We start from the raw sequence: 27,102 nt of genomic DNA, 5'->3' as shown, positions 1-27,102 counted from the left end.
ATCTGCTGTAAGGTTTTCAAACCTCACCTGAGATCCTGCAGATCTGTGCTTCTTTCAGTTTATTGATTGATATCTTTAAATCATCTCAGAAACTTCTACTTGTATTATTTATCATTCAACTCCCAAACTTATGGTTAGATATTTCACTGTGACATCAGCTTACCTGTGTGTGTGTGTGTGTGTGTGTCTGTGTGTGTGTGTGTGTGTTTCTGAAAAAATCAGTTGGACAAGCTGTGGCACATTTACCTTTCTTTAAAATAATGTTCATGTTTAATGACACGTGCAATAATAACTCTGCTCCTGATCCACTCATGGAAAAAACAAACAAACAAAAAAAAAACTACCAGATGACCCGAGAGGTCATTATTATTATTATTGTTATTATTTGTGTGTGCATGTGTGTTTGATTTGGTGTTCATTTTAATTGTTGTATTTCTGTACTTTTAAACTTTTCTTTTAAATGATTTTATCATGTCAATCAATTGCTTTCATGCTGATTTTAAGCACCTTGAACTGCCATTGTGAATGAAAAGTACTATACAAATAAAATCGACTTGACTTGATGGAAAAGGAGGGTGGCATTAAATGGTTAATATTTCTCCCATTATTTAAAAAATAGGTTTGGTGTTTGGATTGATTCCAGAACAATTTTATTAGCTAAGCTCAGTTGTCACTGACACTTTGGTTCTTCTTTAAAAAAAAACCTATATTCGCTTTGGGAGGCATCTTCTCCCACAGTAATAGAGTTGTTTAATTAAATGACATGTCTAAACAAATATCAAAAATTAGCTAATAACACCAATATCTGAAATTTAAATATAATATCAACTGATATTACTTATGTCCAGTGAAGTCATTTTCAACTCTGTGAGGTTTAAACAATGAATACTAACCGCTTCAAATGAACCCACTTTTTGCATAAAACACACAAACCTTTTCAACTCTGAAGATATATATCTGCACAATTTCTTCCATGATACTGTCTGTCTCTCCGTTTCATTGATAAAAACCAAGGTGAACTTTCACCTAGATTGTGGCAACAATACTTAGCAAAGTCACTTGGTGGCAGTATAATCCCCAGACGTTAATGTGCAAAGCTGCTTTAACATGATAAAGCGCTTTTACAATACTTCTAGGGACATAGAAAAAAACATATTCTACCCTAAAATGTCTGTGTCTCTTGATAGTCAAGGCAGCATTAAATTTCCATACATAAATTAAGTTAATATTATAGGCTGCCACTCTTTTGATACCAGAATAGTAACTTTTTGTGTGTTTACTTGCTGTGTGTTACTATTGCTGGTTTCTGATTGGCTGTAAAAACTCAAATTTAGCACATTAGCAGCAGTGGAAGAAGTATTCAGACCCTGTACTTATGTAAAAGTACCAATACAGCAATGTAAAAATACTCCATTACAAATAAAAGTCCTTTATAAAAATTCTACTCAAGTAAAAGTAATACTCAAGTAAAGTACAAGTACCTCAAAATTTTACTTAAATACAGTACTTGGCTACTTACAACCACTGCACATTAGACAGAAGATACAACTTTATGATAAAGGTTGTACTACCCACAGTGGAAATGTCCTTTTTGCCAAGGTCAGCAACACTTCCATACAATCTGAATTTCTTCTTGTAACACTCACTCACAACACTCTGGTACTAATATGTATGCTGTGTATCTGTATCTATGTAAACACTGCCTGGCTGGAGTAGAGCTGTGTTAACACTCTGCCACTCTGTGATGTGAGAATCCCAAAAGTAGATCAAGGGTCACACCTGCCTCTGCCTCATGTGATGACAATCTGGGTCATAGTTAACGTTGCTGTGTTGCTCTGTGTCTTAGGTCATATGAGCAGGTGTCTCTCAATGTCTTCATCACTGGTAGGTAAATATCAGCTCACTAATGGGGCCAGACTGATGATTTTTGGAAAAATACCAAGGTAATGTGAAATATTTTATTAAAAGTCAGATATTATCAAGTTGATGTGTTCCTTCTCTGATATGGAGGTTTCTCCCAGACCAGAAGGTGAATTATGCTGTCATAAAATGGCCAAAAACAAAAGTTTAATTATTTTGTTTTCCCTCTGTCAGATTAAATATGACCATCAAAGCACTGACTTAAAATGTAAGATTTTAGACTAAATTTTTAACTAAATTTGTGCTAATGTTCTCCAAGGACAGGTGTTAAACTAGCAGACATTTGAATAATACAATACTGGTAGCCCCATATCTGACGGTCTCTCATCTATTTTACTGTTTCCTCCATCAAGCTCAAACACACGTCAGCTACGAGCTCAAGGACGATGTGGCAGTTGTACGATTCAACGATCCAACATCCCAGGTGCTTGTGTGTGTGTTCTGTGTGGGTGTTTGTTTATGGACGAGAGTATGAGGCAGTACATGCGTGTCAGAGAGAGATTATATTTGTGACAGTCTTGACGACCTGTCTCAGTCTCTCACTGACAGATGTGACATGATTAATCGGAGCATGTGTGTTTGTGTATATGCAGGTGAATGCGCTGTCGGTGCAGATGCAGTCTGAGCTGATGAAGGTGATGGGTGAGATCTGGTCCAACGGCTCTGTGAAAAGTGCCGTTCTCCGTCTCCAGCAAGCCCAGCTGCTTTATCACTGGCGTGGATATCAAGTAGGCTTTTTAAGACTTTAACAAGGATTTCCCTGCACTTGTATATGGTTTGAACTAGAGTGAAAAGGTTCATTTTGTTGCATTTTCACACTTTTCTAACAGCAAGCAATGATGATCTAGTCATGTAAGAGCAGTGACAAGGTAACCCATCTCTCTTTGGAAGGTCAGCAGATGTTCAAGAAGATCGAGAACTCTCCCATTCCCATTGTTGTAGCCGTCAATGGCTCTGCCTGGGTGGAGGCGTTGAGGTACAAGGGTGTCTGTGTGTGTGACAGGTGTGAAAAATGCTGCTTGTGTGGACTAAAATGTGACTAATTCTTTGACTTCTCTGTAGTTTGCGATATTCTGCCAGTACTGAGTTACCACCAAAAGCCGAAAAACAATCCTGGGTGCAGCAGAGGTCATGCTAGGACTTGTGCCTGGAGCAGATGGCACTCAGAGACTTCCTAAAATGGTATAAATACACACACTCATATTAATCAGTAATTACTAATGGCTTGAAAGCACCGCCACAGTGTTGTGCTAGTGGCTACTGAGTTACACAAGAGTATTTTAAGGTCAAGTGTCTCACTCAGGAGCACATTAGCTCACAATATCTGCAATCCCCTTGTCCTGTGTGTGTGTGTGTGTGTGTACGTGTGTGTGTGTGTAGGTGGGTCTCCCCGGAGCATTTGACATGATGCTGACAGGCAGGAACATCAGGGCTGATAAAGCTAAGAAGATAGGTCTAGTGCACCAGCTTGTGGACCCTCTGGGTATGTTCTACGTGTGACATTTGTAGATTGCTTTGCTCACTAAGAAACATAGTATTGTTTTCCTGCTGTGATCTTCTGTGATTTGCTCCTCTAGACAAGGCTGGGAGAGGATTAAACTTTATTAAGAAGCTCAAAATTGTGAATTAACTGATGTAACTGATGCAAATTTTGCTTCTTATGTTCCAAAAAACATACATCCGTTGTTGTGGCAGGGACAAAATGTATACACTGCCGCTATGTTTTCAATGGTTAGTTTGTCCTTTGTGAAGGTTTACTCCAGGTCCTGGTTTGAGGCCTGAGGAGGAGAGGACTGTTGAGGAGGTGGCAGTAGGCGTGGCCAAAGGAATCGCTGACTAGAAGGTCTAGTTACAAAGGAGAAGGGTCTTTATGTCTCACAAGAAGCTTGACAGCAAGCTTCGGTTTTTCCTGTCAGCTGTGCAATGCTGCTTGATGAAGCTGGCATTGATGTATCATTACATGTAGCAAAGGTAATGTTCTCCATTGGGCTGCAACTAATAATTATTTTTTCATAATTGATTAATCTGCTGATTATTCTCTCAATTAAGTGTTTTATCTATGAAATGTCAAAAAACGGGGGAAAAATGCTTGTTATAATTTCCCAGACCCAAAGAAGACATCTTCAAATGTCTTGTTTTGTCCGACTAAGAGACCAAAACCCAAAGATATTAGGTTTACTATCATGTATCACACATGAAAGCATTAAATCATCATATGTTGAGATTTTGCTCAAGAAATGGCTAAACTTATTATGAGATTATTAAAATAGTTGCCTATTAATTTTCTCTTGATGGACTAATTGTTGAAGATCTAGTAGTCTGACTGTTGTTTACAGTGTGAGGCCCCTGTAGTTCAGTTCACTTGGAGCCCCTATGAACTCATATAAGACTGTTGGGGATAAAATGGAGATAATAAATCAGAGGATTTGTTTGTTGTCACTCTTTTTTTCTTAGTTCCGTTTTTTTCTTTTGTTTTCTCCTTACTTTGGGATGTCGGGAAAATGAGGTGGAGTGGTATAATGAATAAAGAGTATTAAAAAAATGATCTCACTCTTAAAAAAAAAAGATCATGTGTGTCTGTTGCAGCTCATCAGACTCTCACATCCAGTACCTGCCGATGTCTTGCTTTACAAACAAGGCAGTTCTATGTCTCCAGGAGTGAGTACTGACAAACCCAGCAGAGGGAGACACTGGAACAGTGTTTGGACTTGACTTCCCTGCTTGGGCGGTATGTCTCTTAGTTAAACACACACATCCTGAACCATGTTTTAAATGGAAATTTTCCAATACTGGTAGATTTTCACTGCTAAGTGCCAATTTGGTAGATTACCAGTGATCATTTCAATCAAAATGTAATCCTTAAATCTTGTGTTATTGCAGCCCTTTGTATCTTGGACCCCCATCCATCAGGTCCATTCAGGTTTGTGGACTTGATCGGGGTGGAACGTCTCGTCAGCATCACGATGCATTTCGAGAAAGTTTATGGAAACCAGTTCACACCCTGCCAGCAGCTGCTAGACCACACCAAAGACCCCAGTAAGAAGTTTTATACATGATCCAACATCCCTTTTCTAAAATGACCCTCAGGGCTGAAACTGAGTAACTCATGTCAGGTCAAGTGTCCACAAGGCTGGTGTGAAAACGGGAATGATGGAAATGTAACCAGAACCCAGTGGTTCTGGGTACAAGGAACTGCAGCATAATTTATCTAAAACCCAAAGTATATGACATTTGTTAGAGAAATGCACAATTTAGTGGCCTTCAACTTGTGGCCTTTACATTGTTTGAGTGTTTGTTTTTACGGTATGCATAATTAATGCTGTTAAACAGTGACTTTGCCTAAGGTATTTTGTTTTTTTACAGGTGAGAGTGGGTTTAGGATAGTTTAATGATCTGAAACACTAACTTTATAGCAGGTCTCCTTTTGGTTATGGTATTACTGGGGGAGCAGGGTATGTACAGAGGCAAGAGGGAAGTCAGCTAATTTGTTGAAAATCTCAGTGTAACTCAGGTGATACAATTTAAAACGTGTTTGAAGTATGACCTTAACACGGTGACATACCTGGTTCTTGTGCTCTTGGTTTCCTCTAACAGAAACCAGCCTCCTCCCCATATAAAGACTCTCCTGTCAAACTGAATGTGGCTTGAATGAAGAGGAGGGAATGCACTGTTTTTTTTTCTTTTTTGTATTTACCTGTATACAACTCTTCTTGTACATACCGCTATTTAATGCATGGACAAATTTTGATTATAAAGGATTATTACTGAAGGATAGTCAGGTTCCCAAATGAACATCGACATGTTTTTCTTGCTGTAATCATTCCTCCTGTTCATACTGACCATTAGAATATCCCTTCATAATGCACTTGCAATGTAAGTGATGGGGGCCAAAATCCACAGTCCTCCTTCTGTGCAAAAATGGATTCAAAAGTTTATCTGAAGCTAATATGAAGCTTCAGTGTCCAAATGAGTCAAATCAAGTAGACATCTTTCAACGTTACAGTCTTTTTAGTGCCAAAGTTCCTCTTTTTGTTACTAAACTTCCACCACAGCTCAATAGGGAAACACTGTCCGAGGAAACACAAAGAGGGAATTTATACTCCTGTTCTTTGTTCTCTTTCTTATCTATTCATGAATCTACAGTCAGAAGATTGTGATTCACCTTGTAGCTTGTTGGTTCAGTTCCAAGCTTTCAATTGTTCATATCAATTTTTTAAAATGTTTTTATGAAGGATGATTTACCTCCGAAACCACAACCACTGCAGTTACAGTGGTATGTTTAAATTTTACTTGTAGATAGTTATATATACCTGAAATAAGATTCAAAGTTCATTAACTCTGGGTCTGCCTGTCATATCGTGTCCATGTATACTGACAGCGTTGTCCTTATGACTATTCGTGGCTATATATCAGTTTGTACTGCCCATGTCTCCGGTAACTGACCGAACTAGGATTTTATTTTCATTTTCTTTGAATGCAGTAATAACTGTAATCCTGCATCTGGCCTGCAATAAACCTGCAATAAATCCTCCCTAATTCCTGCCTCCCTGCATGTCGTCACAATTCCAGCTCCCCACAACCACCAGGGAAAACAAAACAGGATAACTTGATTTTCAGAGGTCATTTAGTGTCTATTTATTGTGTTTTCTCTTATTTATTTCTTCATGGCTCTTCTTACAGTGGTCTTGCAGTTACATGATGACAGCGTACATCAGTGCTATGTGGGTGTGGTAGACCGAGGAGAAGCTGAAATGTCGAGAGGGGTCATGAACTTTCTGAAATGCTTTATCAGAAACTCAACATCAGCCTTTCGTCTGGCTGCTTTTTTATCAAATTTGGGGAATATAATGGAATTTAAAGACGTATGTCAGACATTATGCAAGAACAGCAGTGTGTATGGCAAAAAGAGAATCACAAAAATTAATAAACCAGTTTACTTTGACATTTACAGCATAAATTGTATTTTCACAGTTATCTGGCTAACGTTGACATTCCTGCTTCTTGAAATAACCCTCCTTGTATAACTTTTTGTAACAGAAGTCATATAACATTATATCATCACCACCCGAATGAAGGTATGGTTTGTATTGTATTATATGTAGAATTCATAGAGCAGGCCCTCATTTAACTTGGATAGCAGTATGCAGCTGTATTCAACACTTGAGACACAAGACACATTTCCCCTCAGGGAAATTATTTTCTCGATTGGTCAATTAATAATTTGGTCAATGAAATTTAAGAAAATTGTGACAAATGCCAATCATAATTCCCTAGAGGCCAAGATGACATCTTCAAATTTCTTGCACAGTTGTAAACCAAAAGATATTAAATTTAGTATCATAGAGGACTAAGAAAACTGATTTTCTGGCATTTTTGCTTAAAATTTACATATGAATTGATTATCAAAATTGTTGCCAATTAATTTTCTGTCGATCAACTGTCAACTAATAGTTTCAGTTCTAGAAAAATGCAAACAAGAATAATGGAACAGATAAGAATGGTTAACACATCAGTTATACCGCCACAAATTTAGAGAATTATATAACTCACTTTGGAAGTTCCTTTTTGTTATTTAATGACTGGACAATCACAACAGTTGTTTAATATCACATGCAACATTAACAACCCTCCAACAGTTTAGATTGGGCACTATGGACCTCTCATAATATTTTTGACAAATTTTGCTGTTTTTTTTAACTGGACCCAGTACTCCTGTCTCGTGGTGCTCGGTGATGACATGAAAAAATGGATTTCTGTGTCAACATACAATTAAGCATAATTTCATTTATTATTACGCATGACTAAATCAAGCATCTCAAACAAGTGATCTGAGGTACATTTTAAGAACTCTATTTTTGAGGCAGCACATCTGTGTGTCTGACTACAGACTGAATGACATCTTGTGTTACAATTAAAGGGGATGTTAATAAAAATGTGTCACTGTCCCAAAACACAAAAAGCTGTAAATGCAGTGATGGTTCAGTGAATCATTAACTCAGGCATTACTTCATTGTATGCTAAGGTTTCTGACTTTCTGCATTGTTCTTTTCTTTTTTTTCTTTTTTCTTTTTATCAATTTGTTGTTTATACCAATTACAGGCCACAACAGCTCAACAGGACAAATGAAGAAGACTGTGCAAGAGACTTGTGTAGAGGACAGGTTCAGTGATACATTTATGTTGTTACATCTCCTACTGTACTGGCCACCAATGAAGGCTGTGAATTCCTTTATGTCCCTCTTATATTGCAAAAACTCTCCTTAAAGAGTTGAACCATGTCTGTCTAAAGTTGTTGAGTTGAAATTTTTATATTGTCAAAATATTTTTACGTCAAATGAAGGCAAGTTTTGTACTCATTTCATATTTTAAACTGGATTTTTTAGCAATCAAAGGACCACAGCATGGAGGCTGTGTAGTAGTGTAGTAGTGCTGGAAATCTTTCTGTTGTCTTGTAGCATGAGAAGTGTTGTGGTTGACTCACCCCCAGTGACACATTAAAACAGGTCACCTTGTAGCCATTTGTTAGTAAACTAGTCCCAGTCTGTGATTCAGACAGGAAATATTCAGTCAGTCTGTCAGAGACTCCTGGCATGGGAACCAGTTAAGTGTCAGTTCCATAGTTTGGCCACAGGGAGGCGTGGTTTCCCACAGCAAAGTCTCAGCTTCAGTCATTGGGGCTCAGCAGCCAATTGGTCACAGTGGAAGGCACATTCAGTATGGCTCAGTAGCCAACAGGCACATTATCAGGACAGTGTGTGTGTGTGCTGTATGTGTGTGTGTGTGAGTTTGTTAGATCTTGGGCCTCCATCCCTGTATGAACTGTGTGATCTTGGTGACATGGAGTCGGCTCAGGTGGAAGTCATGTGACAGGATGTCCTCAGTCAGCTGCACCAGGAGGCTGCCGTCAATTCGCTCCCTCTGGAACACGGACACCGCTGCTTCTGATAGGCCGATGAACCGCAGACAGGCCGACACTTCCTCCAATGACAGCGCAGACAGATCAGCAGGAGGCCGCCAGGTGGGGTCAGTGGGTGGGGCCAACCCTTCAGTCACTCCTGTGGATGTCCCGCCCCCCTCTGCACCTCTGGAGGAATCTGTCGTGGGATTGGCAGTGGGCTCAGGTGAGGGGCAAGGCGATTGGCGGTTGAAAGGGTTCAAAGCCCCGAAAGGAGCGAAGCGACTCTGCGGGGGCGGCGGCCTCAGTCGAGGCCCGGAGGTGAAGGAATCCACCCATGGCTCTGCCCAGGTGGCCTGCGCTGGCTGAGGATTGGCTGCGTTGTCTGCAGGGAGGGCAGAGACCGGCTCAGGGCTGGCAGGGTTCGGGGCGGGGCAGTCAGCCCAGGAGCACGGGTAACAGTAGAGAGAAGCATCTGGAGAGGGCGAGCAGCTGGGACAGAGTAGGAGAGAGTGACATTAGTGTCCAGCATCGGTCAGCAAGACTCAAAATACCAAAACATGTCATGTGAAAACTTCTAATGATCATACTGGGGAGCATTCTATAGTTTTCTATCATAGTTTAAGAGATCGATCCCTTGAAACCATTTATTCAGTAGTATGCAGGCCAAAAGCCACTGAAGGATGGAGGGCGTTACATACTGAATAGATTCTATAATCCTTTCAGCTTAATTTGCTTAATTTTGTTGTAAGGTGAAAGTTTTATAGTTATAAATAATCATTTCAATCACATCTAAATGATTATAATTCAATATGGAACAGGTCCTAACATGTTAAAACATAGTCATTAAAGTACAGTTGATACAACAGTTATATGTCATATGACTAAGAAATGTTCACTTTCATGCAAACCTCTTTTTAGCACTTTAAAGTCCCCTTCCACTCAAAATGTGTTTTTCTTCTTGTTCCTTCAGTTGGATGTTTGAGCTTCACTGTACAGAATGATGTATGTACAGAGTTTGACACTAGAAGACTGTTTTCACATTAATCTACTGAAGGGGGAGAGTTACTCTGTGCTCACCTTAATTCTCAGTTTAACATGTGCACGGGTTAGGGTAAGGGTGATTTGTGACATCAAAACTAGTTTTGAGCCAATCGTGGTCCAGCATGCAACTTACACAGTGTGTGATTAGGAAAGTAGGAGATCTTGTGTCCAGCACAAACTTTTAAAATGAAAAATATTTGCATATTCATATATTCTGGAATTTTTAATGAGGGTAAAGGACTAGATGTAATTTTAAGGATTTTAACGAGGTAATTGTCCTTTTTTTGTGGAAAAAACATATTAGACACAAATGATTATTCAAAGTACAGTATTTTTATGGATCCTCAACATGTCTGGAGGGGATCTTTAAGGACTTCATTTCCATTTTGGCTTAAAAGCTGAAGTGTTACATTGCTTAGAAATTATGGAAACATCTTCACTTCTGTGACAACTGGGCAAATTTTATCTGCTGAAGAAGATCTCAGCTACTAAATGAAGATGAAGATGAACTTTGAAACTCCAATTTAGTGTACATGTCTCAACATCTTTTGACCTGTAAATCACCAAATCAGTGCTTACTGGGTTTGGTTACATAATACGGTTTTCAGAATGTTTATTTTTGTCTCTATACTGAAACTTCAAAAAAACAACTAATAATATTAAAGATAAACATATTCATGCATCATTGTTTGTAATCTGATCAAAACTTGAAGCAAATTAGGTCTTTCTATAGGAAAATAGGTGTGTGTTGATAATTTATACAATTAATCAATTGAACTGTTCCATACTTTAAAAAAGTAGCTGAAATGGAAAATAACTCTCTCTTAAAGGTTCTATATATAGCATTTTCCATATTTATTGTGAAATTTATACTGCTATCTTGATCTATGCTGTCTTTACAACACATGCTGTATTGTTATTGCCAGCCTAATTATTCTAATTATTCTGTACTGAGTTAGTTGCAGCCTTTCAAATATCAGATTAGAAAACACTGGAAGCTTTAGCTCCATTTGGGGTGCAAGAACATGAAACCTCTCCCTCAATCCTCCCTCAGTAATTTTGCTAATGTCTCAATGATTTGTTGGTTAAAAACGCTGATGTGTCGCGTGGTTTGAGTCATACTGTACCTGTCCTGCAGTCCGGAGGAGTAGAAGGAGAGGTTGGGTCTGGGGGAGGTGGAGGTTTTGGGGAAGCGAGGTGGGACAGGAGGGCTGGGGGCCGGGCTGGAGATGGAGCCTCCTTTAGAACACCGAGGGGGGACCGGAGGGGCGATCAAGTAGCGACACTCCTCTCTCACCTACACACACACACACACACAACACAAAAATGACAGCCATAACAGCAAAATAAAAAGTTAACTCCTAAAACTTCTCTGGAGGTTTTATGGGAATATTTGTGTGTAAGTGTGTGTGTGTGTGCGTGTGCCTGCTTGTCTCTATGTTCTGGTTGGTAAATGTCACACTTGGTGACCTTTACACCTCAAACAAACCCCCCCTCCCCACACACACACACACATGCACACACAAGCTGACTTGGCAGGCTAAATATCAGGGAATGAAGAACACTGTGTGTGACAGGGTATAATCCAGCAGCATTGCAGACATCAACACCCACACAGCCTCTTTATACCGCTGCTAGCTGCCATCACTTTGAAAAAAAAAAAAAGTTAATTAAAGAAAACAAGCCTGATAATTTCACCCTTACAAACACAGACTCCTTGTACACCATCATATGAACACTGATGTTATGGGGAAACTCTGAAATGTGAACGTTTCAGGAACTATGAAAAGCAGCCTTGTTTTCAGTTTAACACGCCATTTTCTGGCTTGAAAGAATTTGGTTTGAAGATGTTTTGATAAATCCAAGCATTAGTCATCCTAAAGGAACATTAGACATAAGAGTCATGGTTTTCCCTTAATAGAAACAATATGCAAAAAGAGAATGAGATTTTACAAGGAGTAAATCAGGTAGAAAGGAAACAGTATAATTTAAACTGAAAAACTAGCCTCAACTATCTTATAATAAACAAATCTTAATACCACAGCATAAAAATACTCCACTACAAGCAAAAGTCCTTCAATCAAAATCCTACTAAAGTAAAAGTTCAGAGGTATTATCAGCAAAATGTACTTTAAGTATTAAAGTAAGTACTTGTAATGCAATAAAACATCCCCTGTGACTGATATATGATTATATGTGACAGTGTTAGATTGTTAATACTGATGCATGAATGTGTAAGCAGCATTTTACTGTTGTAGCTGCTTGAGGTGCAGCAAGTTTGAACTGGTCCCTCCAAAGGTCACAAGATAAGTCTGAGGGGTTGTGAGATGAATCATGGAGGACGAAACAAGTGAAAAACTAAGCTCTGATACACAAATTCATGTTCATTTTTTAGACTACTTTTTAACTTCTCTTTGCTTTTTTGTGAAATAATATATTTAGGATTTGACCTTTTTTGAGCCTTAAACGGCTATTTAAATAAAACCATCTGAGAAGTTACAGTAAGTGGACTGCTGACAGCTCACAGACATCTGAAACATGATGAGGGGAGGTAGACACTGCTTTTTTAAGGGGTCACAAGCTAAAGTGATTGGGAACAATTAGAGCTGCAACTAATGATTATTTTCATTACTAATTAATCTGTTGATTTTTGCTCAATTAATCGATTAGTTGTTTAGTCCATAAAATGTCAGAAAATCGTTAAAAAAACAAAAAAGTCAACCACTGTTATCCAAAGCCCAAGGTGAAGTCCTCAAATGTCTAGTTTTGTCCACAGACACAAAAGATATTCGGTTTACTACCACAGAAGATTAAAGAAAGAAAAAATATTTATATTTGAGAAGTTGGAATCAGAAAATTTGGAATTTCTTTTCTTAAAAAATAACTCAAAACGATTAATCAATTATCAAAATAGTGGGCAGTTATTTTAATAGTTGGGGACTAATCGATTAATCAACTAATCATTGCAGTTATAGGAACAATGCATTGTATTTTATTTTTATTTTAAGCTTATCATATGTTGTGTATGCAAAATCTTAATCTGTAGCTGTAAAATAAATTTACTGGATGTGAAAAGTGTAATATTTCCCATTGAAATGTAGTGGAGTACAAGTTTGAAGTTGCATGAAATGGAAATACTCAAGTGAAGTACAAATACCTTTAAATTTGTACAGTACTTGAGTAAAAGTACTTTTTCCACTGCAATATTACACACTAGCAATTAACCTTATCTTGTACATGAAAACTTGTGCATTTGCGGTTCTAAACTCTCTGGTAGATTTATCCTAGAGAAAATATGTTATTGTATTGTAAGAAAGTCATGTATTTTACACTTCCAGTTCATTTTCAGTCAAAAGAGTATGATGGTTAGCACATTTAGCAAGGGCAGCTGATTTAACAAAAGGGGCACAGCATTGCTCTAACTAACTAACTCTCATCTAAAATGTAGAAGCTATTTTAAATGGTTTAATACTATTAATTTAAGTAGTCTAGATCAAGAGTAAATTGGTGCAAATTCCTGACCAAAGCCAAAGCCCCCCTCTTTTAAAGAACACCTTCAGCTTTTTGAGAAAGAAACCCTGATGAGAAAACTGCAGAACAAACCCCCTTAATGAGAAAGACTATGAATTACAGAAAATAGCAAAACAGAGGCCAGACAGGAGGGGGGCAGGGCTTCAGCTAACTAGTAACCATCTCTACTCTAGTTTTATCATAAAACCCTTACAGCCACTGAAAAAGACTCGTTTTGCTTGTTTTGTCTGACCAACACTCCTAAAGAGATTTGGTTTACTGTCACATAAGACTAAGGAAAGCTTAAGAATAGGGGAATGTTTGGCATTTTTTCTTGAAAATTGACTTGGCTAATCAACAGAACGGTTTCCGGCTTCTCGAATGTGAGTATGTGCTATTTATCTGTTTTACACAATTATTCGGACAAAGCAAGCTATTTATCACATTTATGTTTTCTGACAACTTGCGATAGGCTTTTTTTCACTTTTTTTCTGATATTTAATCAAAATGTAAAAGTTATTTAAATTAAAAAAAAACTGACTGACTGAATCAATAATAAAAAGGAATCATGGCTCTAAACTCCATTAGTTCCTGTAATACATGCAAGGAATAAGTGGCACTGCCCCACCTGGATTAATATGGGATGAGATGGCATTAGCAGTTATAGTCATTACAGCTGGTGCTGTCATATGGGATTAATAGGAAAGATTTCGAGTTAACAACATGTAAGCATTCATCAAGATGTTTACAGAGTTGGTTGAGTGAGGATAAAAATATTGTACATTGACAATATAACACCATATCCATCAAATTTGGGTTTAATTACATTGAACAATAGTCTTTGGCTGATATGAGGCATCCATATTTGTTTTGCGTTCAGGCACTTGGTACTTTTATTATTAAGTGCCGAGTCTGACATATCAGAGCTTTCAGAAAAATCCAAGTTTCCCAGTCATAATCACGACTTGGATGTTGACTTGAAAGCTATTTACAAGTCAATACCTCTGATATGACATCAACATCAGTGGACCAAAGAAAGAGTGTCGCCTACAGAAACTGCAGAAATGTTGTCATGTGTTGTGTATATATGGCAGCCTTTCCAGGAAGTTAATGTGCGTGTGTGTGTGCGTGTGTGTGTGTGTGTGTGTATGTGTGTGTGTGGTCAGTGAGGTTTAAAAGCTGTTATGTATGAATAATTGAAGCCTGGCCTCCTCACTTTTAACAACCGGATGCTGCCTTGGACAGAAGAATGAGAGACAGTGATATGAAAAGAAAGACAGAAGGAGGGGAGAGAAACTCACAGCATCAGATTTTGGAGGTACAGGTGGCGGGGTAGACACTCTTGTCACCACGGTACCAAGAGAACCGTCCAATGAGGAGGACGAATGAAAGGAGATGAGGTTTGGCTCCTTTCCTAAGCCCTCTGCGTTCTGATTGGTCCAAAGTTCCTCATAAGGGATCTCCTCACTGGTCCTCATTTCAGCCTCAGTCCACTCAGGAGTCATATACTCCCTCTCCTCACCTGGCCCCTCCCCCATTCGGTCTCCGAGAGAGTCCCTGCAGCGCTGTGATAGGCTGTCCGAAACCCCGCCCCCATACCCGCACATCGACAGCCTCTGCAGCGCCGGCGCCAAAGAGTCCTGACCCGACACACACACACGAGAGCGCCGCGGGCTCACACACTCCTCCGTCATACACTCCAGCTCTGGCCGGGTCTCCCGAACAGCACGAGAGTAGGCGTCCGGGTCGAACGCATGTCGCAGTAGCAGGCTCTCCAGTGCTGCCGTGTGGACGGAGGCCTCAGCCACGTTGAAGCGGGGCATGCAACGTAGCAGCAGGAAGTGGGAGGGGGAGACTTCCTGTCGGCGAAGTACCATGCAGAGCACCACTGTCTTGCTGACAATGTTGAGCAGTTTGTAGCGGTGGCCCTCTCGTACTGCATGGCGGTCGTAGGGGTTTCGCGGTGGCCGTGACGGCACAGACACATTGACAGGGAGGCGAACCCTCTCGATGATGCTGCGCACCGTATGCTCTCCTCCCAGCATGCCCTGCTCCAAAGGGGAGCGTGTGCAAAAGCGTCCACGGCAGGCAAAGGGCAGGCTGACGCTCTGATTGGTGCGATGGTTCATGCAGACCAGGCAGGGAGTTTTACCTGAGGAGGAAGAGACAGCAAGAGGTCAAAGAGTTACCAGTTATCCTTAAGTTATCATCCCATGCAGTGCTGCCAGCGATGTCACATTTCCTTTTTCTAATTTTTTAATGAATGTCTGGAGGGTTGAAGTCCTAACATCAAAGATGGGCTTGCAGCTTCTATCACTCAGTGCAAACTCTCATGTGGTCCTGGGGTTTAATATCCATATTCTAATATACTGCAAGTGAATATTCTTTTTATGAGGAGTTGAACCCTTCCTGATTTTAAAAAGGAGAAAGTTAAACCACTATTAATTGGTTGGCACTCGAAAAATTAGTTTCCTTTTTCTTCTCTTACCTTTATCCCCTTTATTTACAATGACCTTTGTCATCTTTTCCAACTTCTTAGATTTCTCTGCTGTTTAAAATAATGTTCAGCCCTCTCTGTCCATTCTAATAGCATGACACTCCACTAGCTTCAGTTTATCAGTCTGGTGAACTTTAATCTGTGACAATCTCGGGCTTGTGGGAAATGGTGTTTGTTAAATGCTGCTGAAAATAGAAATGTTAAATAAACAAGCAAATTGCGTTTCCTTCAAAAATGTAAACATCTCTGTATGGAACCAGCATGAAATACTGTTGGGTACGTTTATGTTGTAGCACTTGATTTTTTAGCAGTTTGCATTATTACAAAATTTTGAATTAGGGTTTCTTATTTCTGAAACAGAACTCAGGAAATCCTCTTTCACTCTCTATAGCCACTGAAATAGGACTTCATAAATATCAAAGAGCTCAACACACTGAGTTTGGCCTTATGGCACAGTGAGACCAAAATTCACTTTCCATTCATGTGTATGTGAAACGGGGCTTCCGATCATGAATTGACCCGCCTCATTCACTCTGGACAGAGTTCAATCAGACTGAACTTTGACCCCCCTTTGAAATCGAGAGGCTCATTTGAGAGAGGGGGTGGGATTGACCACTCATTCAGGAAAATATTGTTTGTTTATAACTGCATGGCGAAATTTAAAAAAAAAAAAAACAGCAAAGACCAAGATGCTACTATGGTGGGATGCTATTATACACTGTATAACTCAATCACAACTTTGAGGGCTGTTGTTGTTAGGCCACTAGTTGTGTGAGCTCCTGTAGTTTATGTTTATGTAGTTCATGTAGTTTATCATGCTATTTCTTGTCCTACCCACCCAACCCCCGTTGCTTTTGACCACAAACTGTGAGTAAATTTCACCAGGTGGATTTTGGTGTAACGGCAGCTTTACTTACTTCGGGGAGTCTTCCCCAAGCGTCTCAAGAGCGCGCTCAGTCCTGTCTTTTCTTTAGATGGCGTGGCACACAGAAGCTCTGCCTTCCCCATGAGTGACAGCTCATCTCCAGCCTGCAGAGTGAAGCTGTAGGGCTCACTGTCCTCGCTGAACTCCCCTGATACCACCTGCAGCGTACACATGCATGGATTTGAATTGGAATTGGAAACGCGCCATGTGTGCATCTATGCAGAAGTGAAAGAGGGCGAACCTTGACGCTGAAAGTGATCGTCTCCATGACAAAGACCCGGTCAGGGAAGACTCCAGCAACTTCCTCCACACTGGAGAAATACTGGACTGGATCCCTAATGTCCCGGTCTTCATCCAACAGCTTGAACTTTCCTGCAGGGAGGATATAAACAGGACGAAAAGAAGGAGGGAGGAAAAGGAAGGGTGGAATTTATTGGCGGTATGAAGGACAGTGAATAAGTTGCAAGAAGACAAATAAAGGGAAGGGAGCACAGAGGGAAGAAGAAGATGAAGGAAAGGGGAGAGAAGGAGGAGAAGGAAGGAAGGAAAGAGGGGTATGATGGGAAGAGTAGATGAAGAGGAGGAAGGGAAGGAAAGGTAAGGAAAAGGAGAAGAGAAAAGTTGCTTTTGTACTTTACGTCTTTCTTTGACTGCCTACAGTCTTACTTCAAACACACATCCGCAGTAGACACTGTTTGGACGAGAAGAATACAAAGACACCTCCGTGACCTATGACCTGGCACCAGCTCTCGGCCAATCAACAGCCGACGGGGTTGGCATGGCAACCAATAAAGGACCCCCATTCTCACGCAGAGCAGAGACACATCACCATGGAGACACTCACACATACACACACAACTCTCTCCCCCTTTCACTCTTTCTTTCCTTTGCTCATCCCCTCTTCCGTCTGTAAATCTTTCACACTCATGCACTCCGGATATAGAAACCAGGCAGTGTTGAAGTCCACTGACTGTGTTTGTGTTCTTGAAACTGTAAGTTTTTTGTTTTGTGCCACTTTTTGATGTTGTAAAGAACCATTTGAATTACATTTTCACTTGTGCACACATTATTCTTTAGTCTTATTTACCAGTTACTCGGCCGGCTCTCTGAGTCATTATGGTTGTATTGAACAACTATAACCCTCGAAGGGTCCTCCTTTTTCTCACAGAGTCAAAGTGTTTGTGTGTGTGTGAGGGAAAGAGAGATGAGAAAGTTTTTTTGTCTGGGAGGCAGAGCAGAATACCAAACTCCACCACCATCCTCCTCCTCGCCAGCGCCTCCCTCCCTCCCTCTCTCTAACCCTTCTTTCCCCTCCAACCCCCCACCTACCAATTCAAACAGAGCCCCCAGGATAAAAAGCTTCCACCCACCGAACAATACCAGCAAGTGCTACTTTTCAACACAACCCACCACCCCTTTCCAGAAAAAAAAAAAAAGAAAAAAGTGACAGGCTGAACAGGGGTTTGAAATGAAACAGGGTTTACCACTATACCAAACAAAACTCCAGCTCCATCCTGGAAACCTTTACAAATAAGAGGATTATTCAGCTAGAAACGAGACCTCAAATGTTACCAAAAGAGCAGAGATTTGACACCATATTAACAAGTTACTATTAAAATGTTGTTCCTATAAATAAAGACAAAATCTCCACTCGTGTAGCTTTTCCTACACACAAGGCTTTGGCTCCACATTACAAGGCTGGCTGTGGCGCCACTTTCTTCCCTGAAATCCATTCATGACAAGGGATCATTCAGCTTTTCTGTCCTCTACACTTCAGTCATCCTTGCCTCTTACTATACAGAGGAGCAGGAGAGAGAGAGAGAGTGAGAGAGAGGAGGGAGCATCCTGTTGTCCATCCCCAGGGGGAAACCTATATTGCTCTCCTCCGAAGCTTATTTAGACTTCCTGTATGAAGTCATCACACAGACATTAGCTCATCATCAGAGATGATGGCCTCTGATTAAACAACAGCTCACCTGTCATACTTGAAGAGATACAAAGGTAGTCCTAAAAATAGTCATACATTTAAATTGGCTTTGCTGGCTGGCTTTTTCTTGTCTACCAGAATGCTAATGTTAAAATGGTTCACAATTGAAAAGGATGTCAGGTTGATGTAATGCTACACGGTCCAGCAGCAGAAATACACACAATTCAGGCTTATCCCATATTTTGCCAAACCCCAAACTGAAGGCACTCTGTGGCGAACCTTATAAGGCTTTTGCTCAGACCTATTAGACTCCTAAAAAAGTCCCAGCCATGAACATTATAAATCAGCGAGAAAAAAATACAAACAAACACTGGTAATTGTTTGAAAGAAGGAAAAGAAATGACTGATTGAAGGAAATGTTATATGTAAAAAAATAAATAAATGGAGAAGCAAAAACCAAATAAATCGGAAATACTTTTATTTGTGGCTGGGTATCTTTTAAGATGGCAAACTTGGAATGAGAAAGGCTATCAAAAGTTTTCTTTGTGTTAAGCGCATGTGGCCATATATCACTCATCTATCACTCTGACTGTTGTGACGGGGTTATAAAAAGGTTATTATCTGAGATGATGTCCTAATCTGCCTTATCTTAACAGTTCTTGGGGTGAGGCAGGAAAGGAAAAACAATCATGTTCATATAACTTTTGGAGTTCCTGAACTTTTTATCACTTATAATCCCCAGACGTTACAGTGATAAAGTGTCTTACAGGTACAATGTGGAGGTTTTCACTACTAGTAGCGCTGTGCACAGTGTATTTGTTATATGGCTAACTGCTTGTAATACTGGCAACACCGGCAGTCAGATGCTTCCCATGTGAAGTGCTGAAATGTCTAAAATGACAATGATCTCAACATACCCCCCTCTGACCCAAATGTTCTTTCATTCTTCTGAAAAGGAGCCTGAGTGGCGGCACTAGTATGAGGTGACATCAGCGCTCCATCAGTGGAGGAAGCAACGGAGAGGAGGCATTAAGATCCAGTTACACAGCGAATAATGTGACTGGTTGGTAGGTTGGAACAATGGGATTGTGGGGATAAGCTCCGGTGAGGTCATACTGACTAGAGTCATTCAGCAGGAAGACGACAACTCAATGGGCAGGAGCCAGGGAAGGTCACATCTACAGCAGCTGGTAGGTTATGTAAAGGTGGGCTGAAGTGAGTGTGTGTGTGGGGTTATGTACATGTCTATATATTGGGGTCTAAAGTTTAGGTCTTATTTTATGTACTAATATCATTATCTTAAAATTTGACCCTGTCCATGCTGTAAAATAACAATTTGAGTTTTAATATAAGAGTTATTCATCCAATTCACACTTCACACACATTTAGTATTTATTCGATTACAGTTAAGTTATTTTATTTACTCCAACATAAAGTTTTCCCTTTTTGTTTCCCCTTTAGTAGCTTTAAAGGAATAGTTTGATATTTTGGTAAAAGACTTTTTCTCTGTCTCGCCGAGAATTAGATGAGAAGATCGATACTACTCTCATGTCTGTACGGCAAATATGTAGCTGGACAAAACAGCCGGTTAGCTTAGCTTAGCATAAAGACTGGAAACAGAGCCTGGATCTGTTAAAGGCTAACAAAATCTGCAAACCAGTACTTCTAAAGCTCACTAATTAACACATTTTACTTGTGTCAAAACAACAATTCACCGTTTTACAGAGGGGTTATGTGCCAGACTTTTTGCTGGCCAGGACCAGTTGCCAGGCAACCATCAAAGACTCCAGGCAGTAACTGGTCAAAGCTGAGAAACAGTCCAACACATAACCCCTGTTAAAGTGGTGAAAGGTTGTATATTTTTACTGAACAGGCGAGCGGTATCAGTCTTCCTATCCACTTCTCACCATAAAAAACCAAAGAACTGTATTTCTTTAAGATTGTTATTACTACACACCTTCTGACAGTATAGTATATGTATTCTGTAGCAGCTTGTTCAAGCTCTTATTTGAAGCCATAGACAGGCTTACAAGGAAATTACAGTTACTACAAGGAACTTTTAACTGGTTATGAAACAGTCTCATGATGCCTCTGATGCCTCTATATGACCTATATAAGCTAACCAGACCATCAGTGAGAAGATTGGCGATTTCTATGTAATTATTTTAAATGTCTGCCACCGGGTCGGATTCCCTGCAAAATCAGACTAAATGATTTATAGACCAGAAGAGCCTACATGCTACATTACATGTAGCACTGAAGCATGAGGGAGTACTTAGACATGACTAGGATGAGGGGGGAGGGGGACATTTGTCTTCATTTGATATTGTTAAAAGTAAATTTAGACTTGTTGTTGGATTCCCAACTCATTTCAAAAAAGATGAGAGAAAAAGAGAGTGAGAGAGAGGGAGAGCAGTGGTGGTTGAGCGAGCTACAGAGTGAATGAAGAGAGTGAGCAGTGGTGTAGTGAGAACAAAGGAGTGAATCTGAGAAATAAAACGTTATTTTCTGATTGTTTCACAGCGGTTACGTTCTAAAGCACAAATAAACACACCCACAACCCCGCACAACCTGGCGCCGCATTGCCGGATTTGGTATGAATGCAGCCTTACATGTAACCTAGACGTATGAATGGTACTAAATCAGAGTTTACTTTGCTTCACCACCATCATATTACAATTATTAATCTTACATAGCCACAAATACATACATTACCTCATCGCTATGCATCCTGCAAACAGCTGTGTCTATAAAAGAAAAATAGTGTTAAAAATAAGTAGCGTCTTTCTTTCACTCCCTTCCAGAACAAATGCACGCACTAGCCAAGATCTTTACGATACGAGGCAATGGTGCTTATGGGAAATGCAGTCCTCAAGCTGGGAAAACGCTACCGCTTTTGTCCACAGCGGCTGCTACAATCAACACAACATGAAAGTTCCTTATAGTAGCTTTAACATGAGGAGTTGCTTTTGTGCCTTAAACTGCATGAATTTGATATGGTTCTAAGTATTGGATGGTGGTGGACAGTTTTACACTGAAGCTGGTGAGGAAGAAAAAGCCCTTTTGATGTTTATACTGGAATATTAAAATATAAAAATTACATATGGCATAATTGCTATCTTTAGAGACCTTGGGATCTTTACTAGATTTTAAAATACACTTAAACTGGTATGAACAATTTCGAGCTACACAGTATGTGTTTTTAATGACTGGCTGTTGTTTATTCGGGTTTCATCCCAGTGGGGAGACTCCACTGGGATTCAAGGATTCAAAGACTTTATTGTCATATGCAGAAATAAACAAGTAATCAATGCAATGAATTCTTAGTTTGCTATTTCTCTACCTGGTGCCATCAATTACTCTATTTAAAATACATTAGACACTAAGTTTTTGTTTTTTTTAAGTATTTGTAGGCAAATAAATACAGACACCCACACACACATTCATATCCACCCACCAGTCACGTACATCATGTACATGATGAATCATCAAATACTATTAAAGACCACTAAACTTCTATTGTGACTCTATTTTATTGCCCTGTACGGTTATTACTTGCTGTTCCGTATCCCGTAGTCTATCTGAACTGCACTGAGTCAAACTCTTAGCAGCTTGGTTGACATGGGAATTAAGTATTGAACTTGAACTTTACATTTTATTTTTAGTACAGGGTGACCAACCCTACTCGAGAGCAGTGGTAATTCTAAGACTTGTCTTGCCATTAACCAAATAATCAAATAAAATCAAGTTTTACTGAACAAAAAGAAAGAAAACTGCTTAAATGTCATTGCAGGTTTTTGAAGGAAATATCAACACATCAGATAACATTACTTGCCACTATCAGTATATCAGTTTGATGCTAATGAGTCTACTATATGTTTGTTAGCAGCTTTGTTTGCTAACCCCTGATGAGACATGAATTCCCCACCAAAAATAAACGAGTGGAAAATTTTGACCTTGTGATAAAATTGTGTGTTTATTTTCCCTCTAGAGAAAATGGTCATTTATGGGGAAATTGATATTTTTAGGTTTAGGGTGAAACATTAAGGAATATCTGTAGAAAGCAGTTCCTGTGTGTGTGTGTGTGTGTGTGTGTGTGTGTGTGTGTGTGTGTGTGTGTGTGTGTGTGTGTGTGTGTGAGTGAGTGAGTGAGTGTGCGAGCGCTCACCCTGGTATTGCAGAGGGATGTCTATCTTGGGTCCAATGACGTAGTGTCCTTCCTCTAAGCTGTGGGCCGTCACTGTGGTCCACTGACGACAGGAGTGTAACAGCACCACATCCTCCTCCGACAGACCCTCCACACATTCACCTGGAACACACACACACACACACACACACACACACACACACAAATGGATTAGCCACAAACAAATAGTCTACCTGCCTCAGGGCTGATGAAACAACAGGTTTTTATTTCTAAGGTCACACTAAGTAGCTTAGCAATAGAAAAACACTAAAACACCCCACCACACATACACACAAGCATTCAGGATTCAGTGTCCATAATTACCACCATCAGTGACGGTTCACCACCCCTAACCTACTCATCAGGACCCCGCTATGTAGCTGGCAACCCGCTATTACACAGCCCCCATACACACACACACACACACACACACACACACACACACACACACACACAGCTTTCAGTAGAGCCATCAGCACAACAGCATTGATTTCTGCTGATAGCACAGTGGTACAATTCAATCACACACACACACAGCTCGCTCTCACTCTCTCTCACACTCACAGACTCACACACCGATCACATGGATGGCCGTCCTTTTGGCTGGGTTGCTGATGGATAGCTGTTTCTCTCAAACCTTTTAGTCAAACAAGCATGTTGAAGGATGGCTGAATTCAGGACACACAGGACAGATGATGAGGGATCATAATCAGAAATATAAAAGGTTTCAACATATATGGACCTTGCTTCCTTTTTGGGAGTTTGGACACTTAGGATTCACGTCATATTCGTGCTGGTGTGTCACAGATCAGTCCGGTTGGCTGTGCATGTTAAAGTTTTTGCTGTATGTTAAAGGCTCAGTTCACCCCGATCACAAAACATATTTTCCCATTTACCCCTAGTGTTTTGAGTTTGTATCAAAGTTATCTGTTGCAAGACTTCTGCTACTACTGGAGCTACTGTATATCCTGTGAAAAGTACAAAAAAAAAATTCATCCCCACGGAAGTGCATGCAGTAAATAGATTATCTTGATTGACTGAGGCGATCTTACAACAAAAAACCCTCTTGGGGTAATTGTTTTTATGTGATTTGGGTGAACTGACACTGTTTTGCCTAATATGTGAGTGTGTGTTTGTAGTGGTTATTCTGAAAAGAAAGCCCCTAGCACAATCAATTACAGCCCACCCACACACACACACACTGCACAACTGAACCACCGTGTTTCCATAAAGATAAAACTGTTCCTCGTCATTGTTAATATGAAATGAAGGGGAAAAAAAACTTGAACGAAGTGCTGACATCATGGGCTCTTGTGAATAACTAACCACCATCTGGGTTGGCAGGCTGTGCAAACAAGCAGGCATCTGTGGGGTAACTACAGTGCAGTTAATAAACACTTACGGGTGCTCTCTCTCCGCCTATAATGCACACGCGCGCCGTCACAAGTAAGGTGCGTAATTTTCGGGGATCATGATGACACGGGTCGGGTGCGCGCTTTTGTCCACGACTCAAACTTGGAGATTTTCCTCCTCGTCGCTGCTCGTTAGTATTCACCACATTCACCGACAGATTACAGCATTTACATATGAAAAGAATTGAGCAGCACTTCAGCAGCACAACAGACACTTTGTGGCTTTTCGGGCAGCTCTGGACTGGAACAACTTTGGCCATGACACCCATCGCCCGTTCCCAAAGTGAAGACCCCAAATCTGGAGGAGCAGAGATTCACTTTGGCAGTAAAAACATAAAATGCATGAATGGAAAAATGAACACAAATGTCGGGCTACATGATGACTCTCTTATGCAAGGCAGTCGATTGGTGTTAACTAGGAAAAGTCGATGTCCGAGTATAAACCGTCGCGTCAAGGTAGCCAGATTTAACCAAAATACTAACGGAAGTACTGGTTTCAGAGTAAGAGCGTCAAACGTGCGGCTGGCATCTCTTCTCTCAATTAACTGTCATTTTAAAAATGCTACAGTAATGTACAAGTTGATACTAATAGTGATTGGACCTCTCTAATGTTTTGTCAGATCAGATCAATGGTGACTTATATATGACATGTGATGAACAGAAGCATCATTTTCTTCTGGCAGGAATGTAACTGATTTATATGTTAAAATGTGCTGGTGAATATATATTTTCAAAAAAGTAAGGTGCAGCAGGCAGAGCACTGATATGTGATAGAATAGAGTAGTAAACACGGTTACAGTTATGTGATATCTAGTGTGAGTATTTCTGATTTCTGACAGTAAGGTTCATTTTAGTAGAAACTTCATCTGACCAGTATATGCAGTGTAATGCTATTTTAATTCAAAGCAAATCTGAGCTGTATATCCTTATGAAACTTGTCAGCAAAACTTTGAAAGTGGAGCTATAAGAGCAAGGCACATCCCAGACTGAGATATTGGTATTGAGATACTACAGGGTTACATGTGAAGGAGCAAAGAACTGATTAATTAACATTTAAAAGTGAAATACAATCTCATAAACAGCAGAGAGACTTGCTCTTTTTTTTAGCAGCCTATTCTTTAGTATAAAACATCACAGACTGGCCATGGTAGTAAATAAAAGTGTACTGTCTATGCAGAGTGCGACATCAGAGGACGGGTTGTCAATTTTTCAAGTTTGTGTTAAAACAACAGTCAGGAGCCCAAATGAACACTGAAACTGGTTTTTCTTGCTGTAATCATTCCTCCTGTTCATACTGAACATCAGAAGATCTCCTCATAATGCACTCACAATGTGATGGGGGACAAAATCCACAGTCCTTCTGTGCAAAAATGGATTTAAACGTTTATCTGAAGCTAATATGAAGCTTCAGTGTCCAAATGAGTCAAATCAAGTAGATATTTTTTAACGTTATGTCTTTTTAGTGCCAAAGTTCCTCTTTTTGTTACTATACTTCCACCACAGCTCAACAGGGAAACACAAAGAGGGAATTAGATGCTAAAGACTGTAAATGTGGCAGATATCCACTTGATATGACTAACTCAGACTGCTGAAGCCTCATATAAGCTTCACATCAACTTTTAAATACATTTTTGCACAAAATGACTGTGTGGACACACTGTGAATTTTGGCCTCCATCACTTACACTTAAACAACCTCTTTCACTGTTCATATGGACGCCTGACTGTTTTTTGAAAAATTGTGAATCTGTCCTTTAAATTCCAGGATTTGTGGGAGTTTATCAGTCACATGGAACCATTAACATGTGAAGATGTTGCCACGTCAAAGTTGGATAACAACTTGTAGGTAGCTGGGCAAACGGACAGCCCTGCACTCATTTATCTTTTTATGCCGTAGTAACACTTTACGTTCATTACATTTTGTCATGTTTTACAAATAAACTTGCCTTGCCTTTAAACTAGTTATTTATCCCCATTAAAATGTGTCTGCCTACATTATAGGGTGGTTTCTGTTTAACTTAGAGAAACGGTTTTTCTAAGTTTATGTGAAGTTACCTGCTAATAAGCCAGTAAAAATGAAACATTTTCCACGGTGAATAGTTTTTTCCTTATGACTGAAAAAAAATCTAATAGTAAGGATTTATTTTTGAACGTGTCGACCGGAAGCTTGATAGATTTCTGGCAACCTGACAGTTGAAATACTCCACTGACTCCTCAGTACATTGCTACACTTGTTCCAACGTACGTCGTTATTCTCACATAAACCCCACAGAAACACACAGCCATCGATAAATGATTTTTTCTTTTTTTTCCTGAGCGGACGACCTGATTAATCATTATTTCTCATTAATATTATCCCGGTTATCGTTACTCTGGTGGCGCTCTGAGGCGAAGAAGGAGCGTCAGAGTTAGATAACAGTTGTCAAAAGAAGCAAACAGCCCAGAATTGTTTTTAACGACCGTGCCGGTGGTCTGACTCTTACCGTGGGCCAGGCGGACCAGAGTGGGCAGACGGAACTTGCTGACCACCGCGTCCAATGGCAGCGCCAACGGGCTCCAAGTGATCTCCGACAGGCTCGCCGACAACTTCTCCATCCTCCCGGGTCATCACTGTACCGGAGATAATGGTGATGATGATGATGACAATGATGATGGTGGTGATAACGATGAAGAGGAGGAGGAGGAGGGTGATGGAGGTGGTATAATGGCAAAGAGTTTCGCCATGTTTGAATGTAGGAAAGAAGAGGGAGCGCAGTCACAGTCGGTGCGCACGAGCGGTGGGAGGGAG

The 27,102-nt window shown here is 40.1% G+C and overlaps 1 protein-coding gene and 1 long non-coding RNA gene across 6 annotated transcripts in view; one reads left to right on the top strand and one right to left on the bottom strand.

The window, feature by feature from the left end:
- Positions 1 to 21,463, top strand: part of LOC137169931 (uncharacterized) — a 23,683-nt gene extending 2,220 nt beyond the window's left edge. For 2 of the 5 annotated variants that reach the window (XR_010924559.1, XR_010924558.1), the window contains exons 2-9: positions 1,847 to 1,943; positions 2,274 to 2,344; positions 2,514 to 2,648; positions 2,812 to 2,896; positions 2,983 to 3,102; positions 3,301 to 3,403; positions 4,507 to 4,648; positions 4,801 to 6,482. This is a non-coding gene — a long non-coding RNA (uncharacterized lncRNA). Of the gene's footprint in view, positions 1 to 1,846; positions 1,944 to 2,273; positions 2,345 to 2,513; positions 2,649 to 2,750; positions 2,897 to 2,982; positions 3,103 to 3,300; positions 3,404 to 4,506; positions 4,649 to 4,800; positions 6,485 to 19,673 lie in introns of those variants that run through there. The other 3 variants (XR_010924561.1, XR_010924560.1, XR_010924562.1) reach the window with 3 other exon arrangements.
- gareml (GRB2 associated, regulator of MAPK1-like) lies at positions 6,840 to 27,102 on the bottom strand. Its single transcript, XM_067573366.1, has 7 exons — positions 26,798 to 27,102; positions 22,886 to 23,026; positions 17,032 to 17,162; positions 16,783 to 16,948; positions 14,670 to 15,520; positions 10,986 to 11,155; positions 6,840 to 9,306 (listed from the first exon to the last, which is right to left on the bottom strand). The coding sequence occupies exons 1-7, from the start codon at positions 26,907 to 26,909 to the stop codon at positions 8,709 to 8,711; spliced, it is 2,169 nt and encodes a 722-aa protein (XP_067429467.1). The 5' UTR covers positions 26,910 to 27,102; the 3' UTR covers positions 6,840 to 8,708.

This window comes from Thunnus thynnus, chromosome 18 (assembly GCF_963924715.1).
Source record: "Thunnus thynnus chromosome 18, fThuThy2.1, whole genome shotgun sequence".
Taxonomy (NCBI): domain Eukaryota; kingdom Metazoa; phylum Chordata; class Actinopteri; order Scombriformes; family Scombridae; genus Thunnus; species Thunnus thynnus.
Note: the sequence above shows the minus strand (reverse complement) of the source record. Positions and strands in the feature narration are given on the sequence as shown.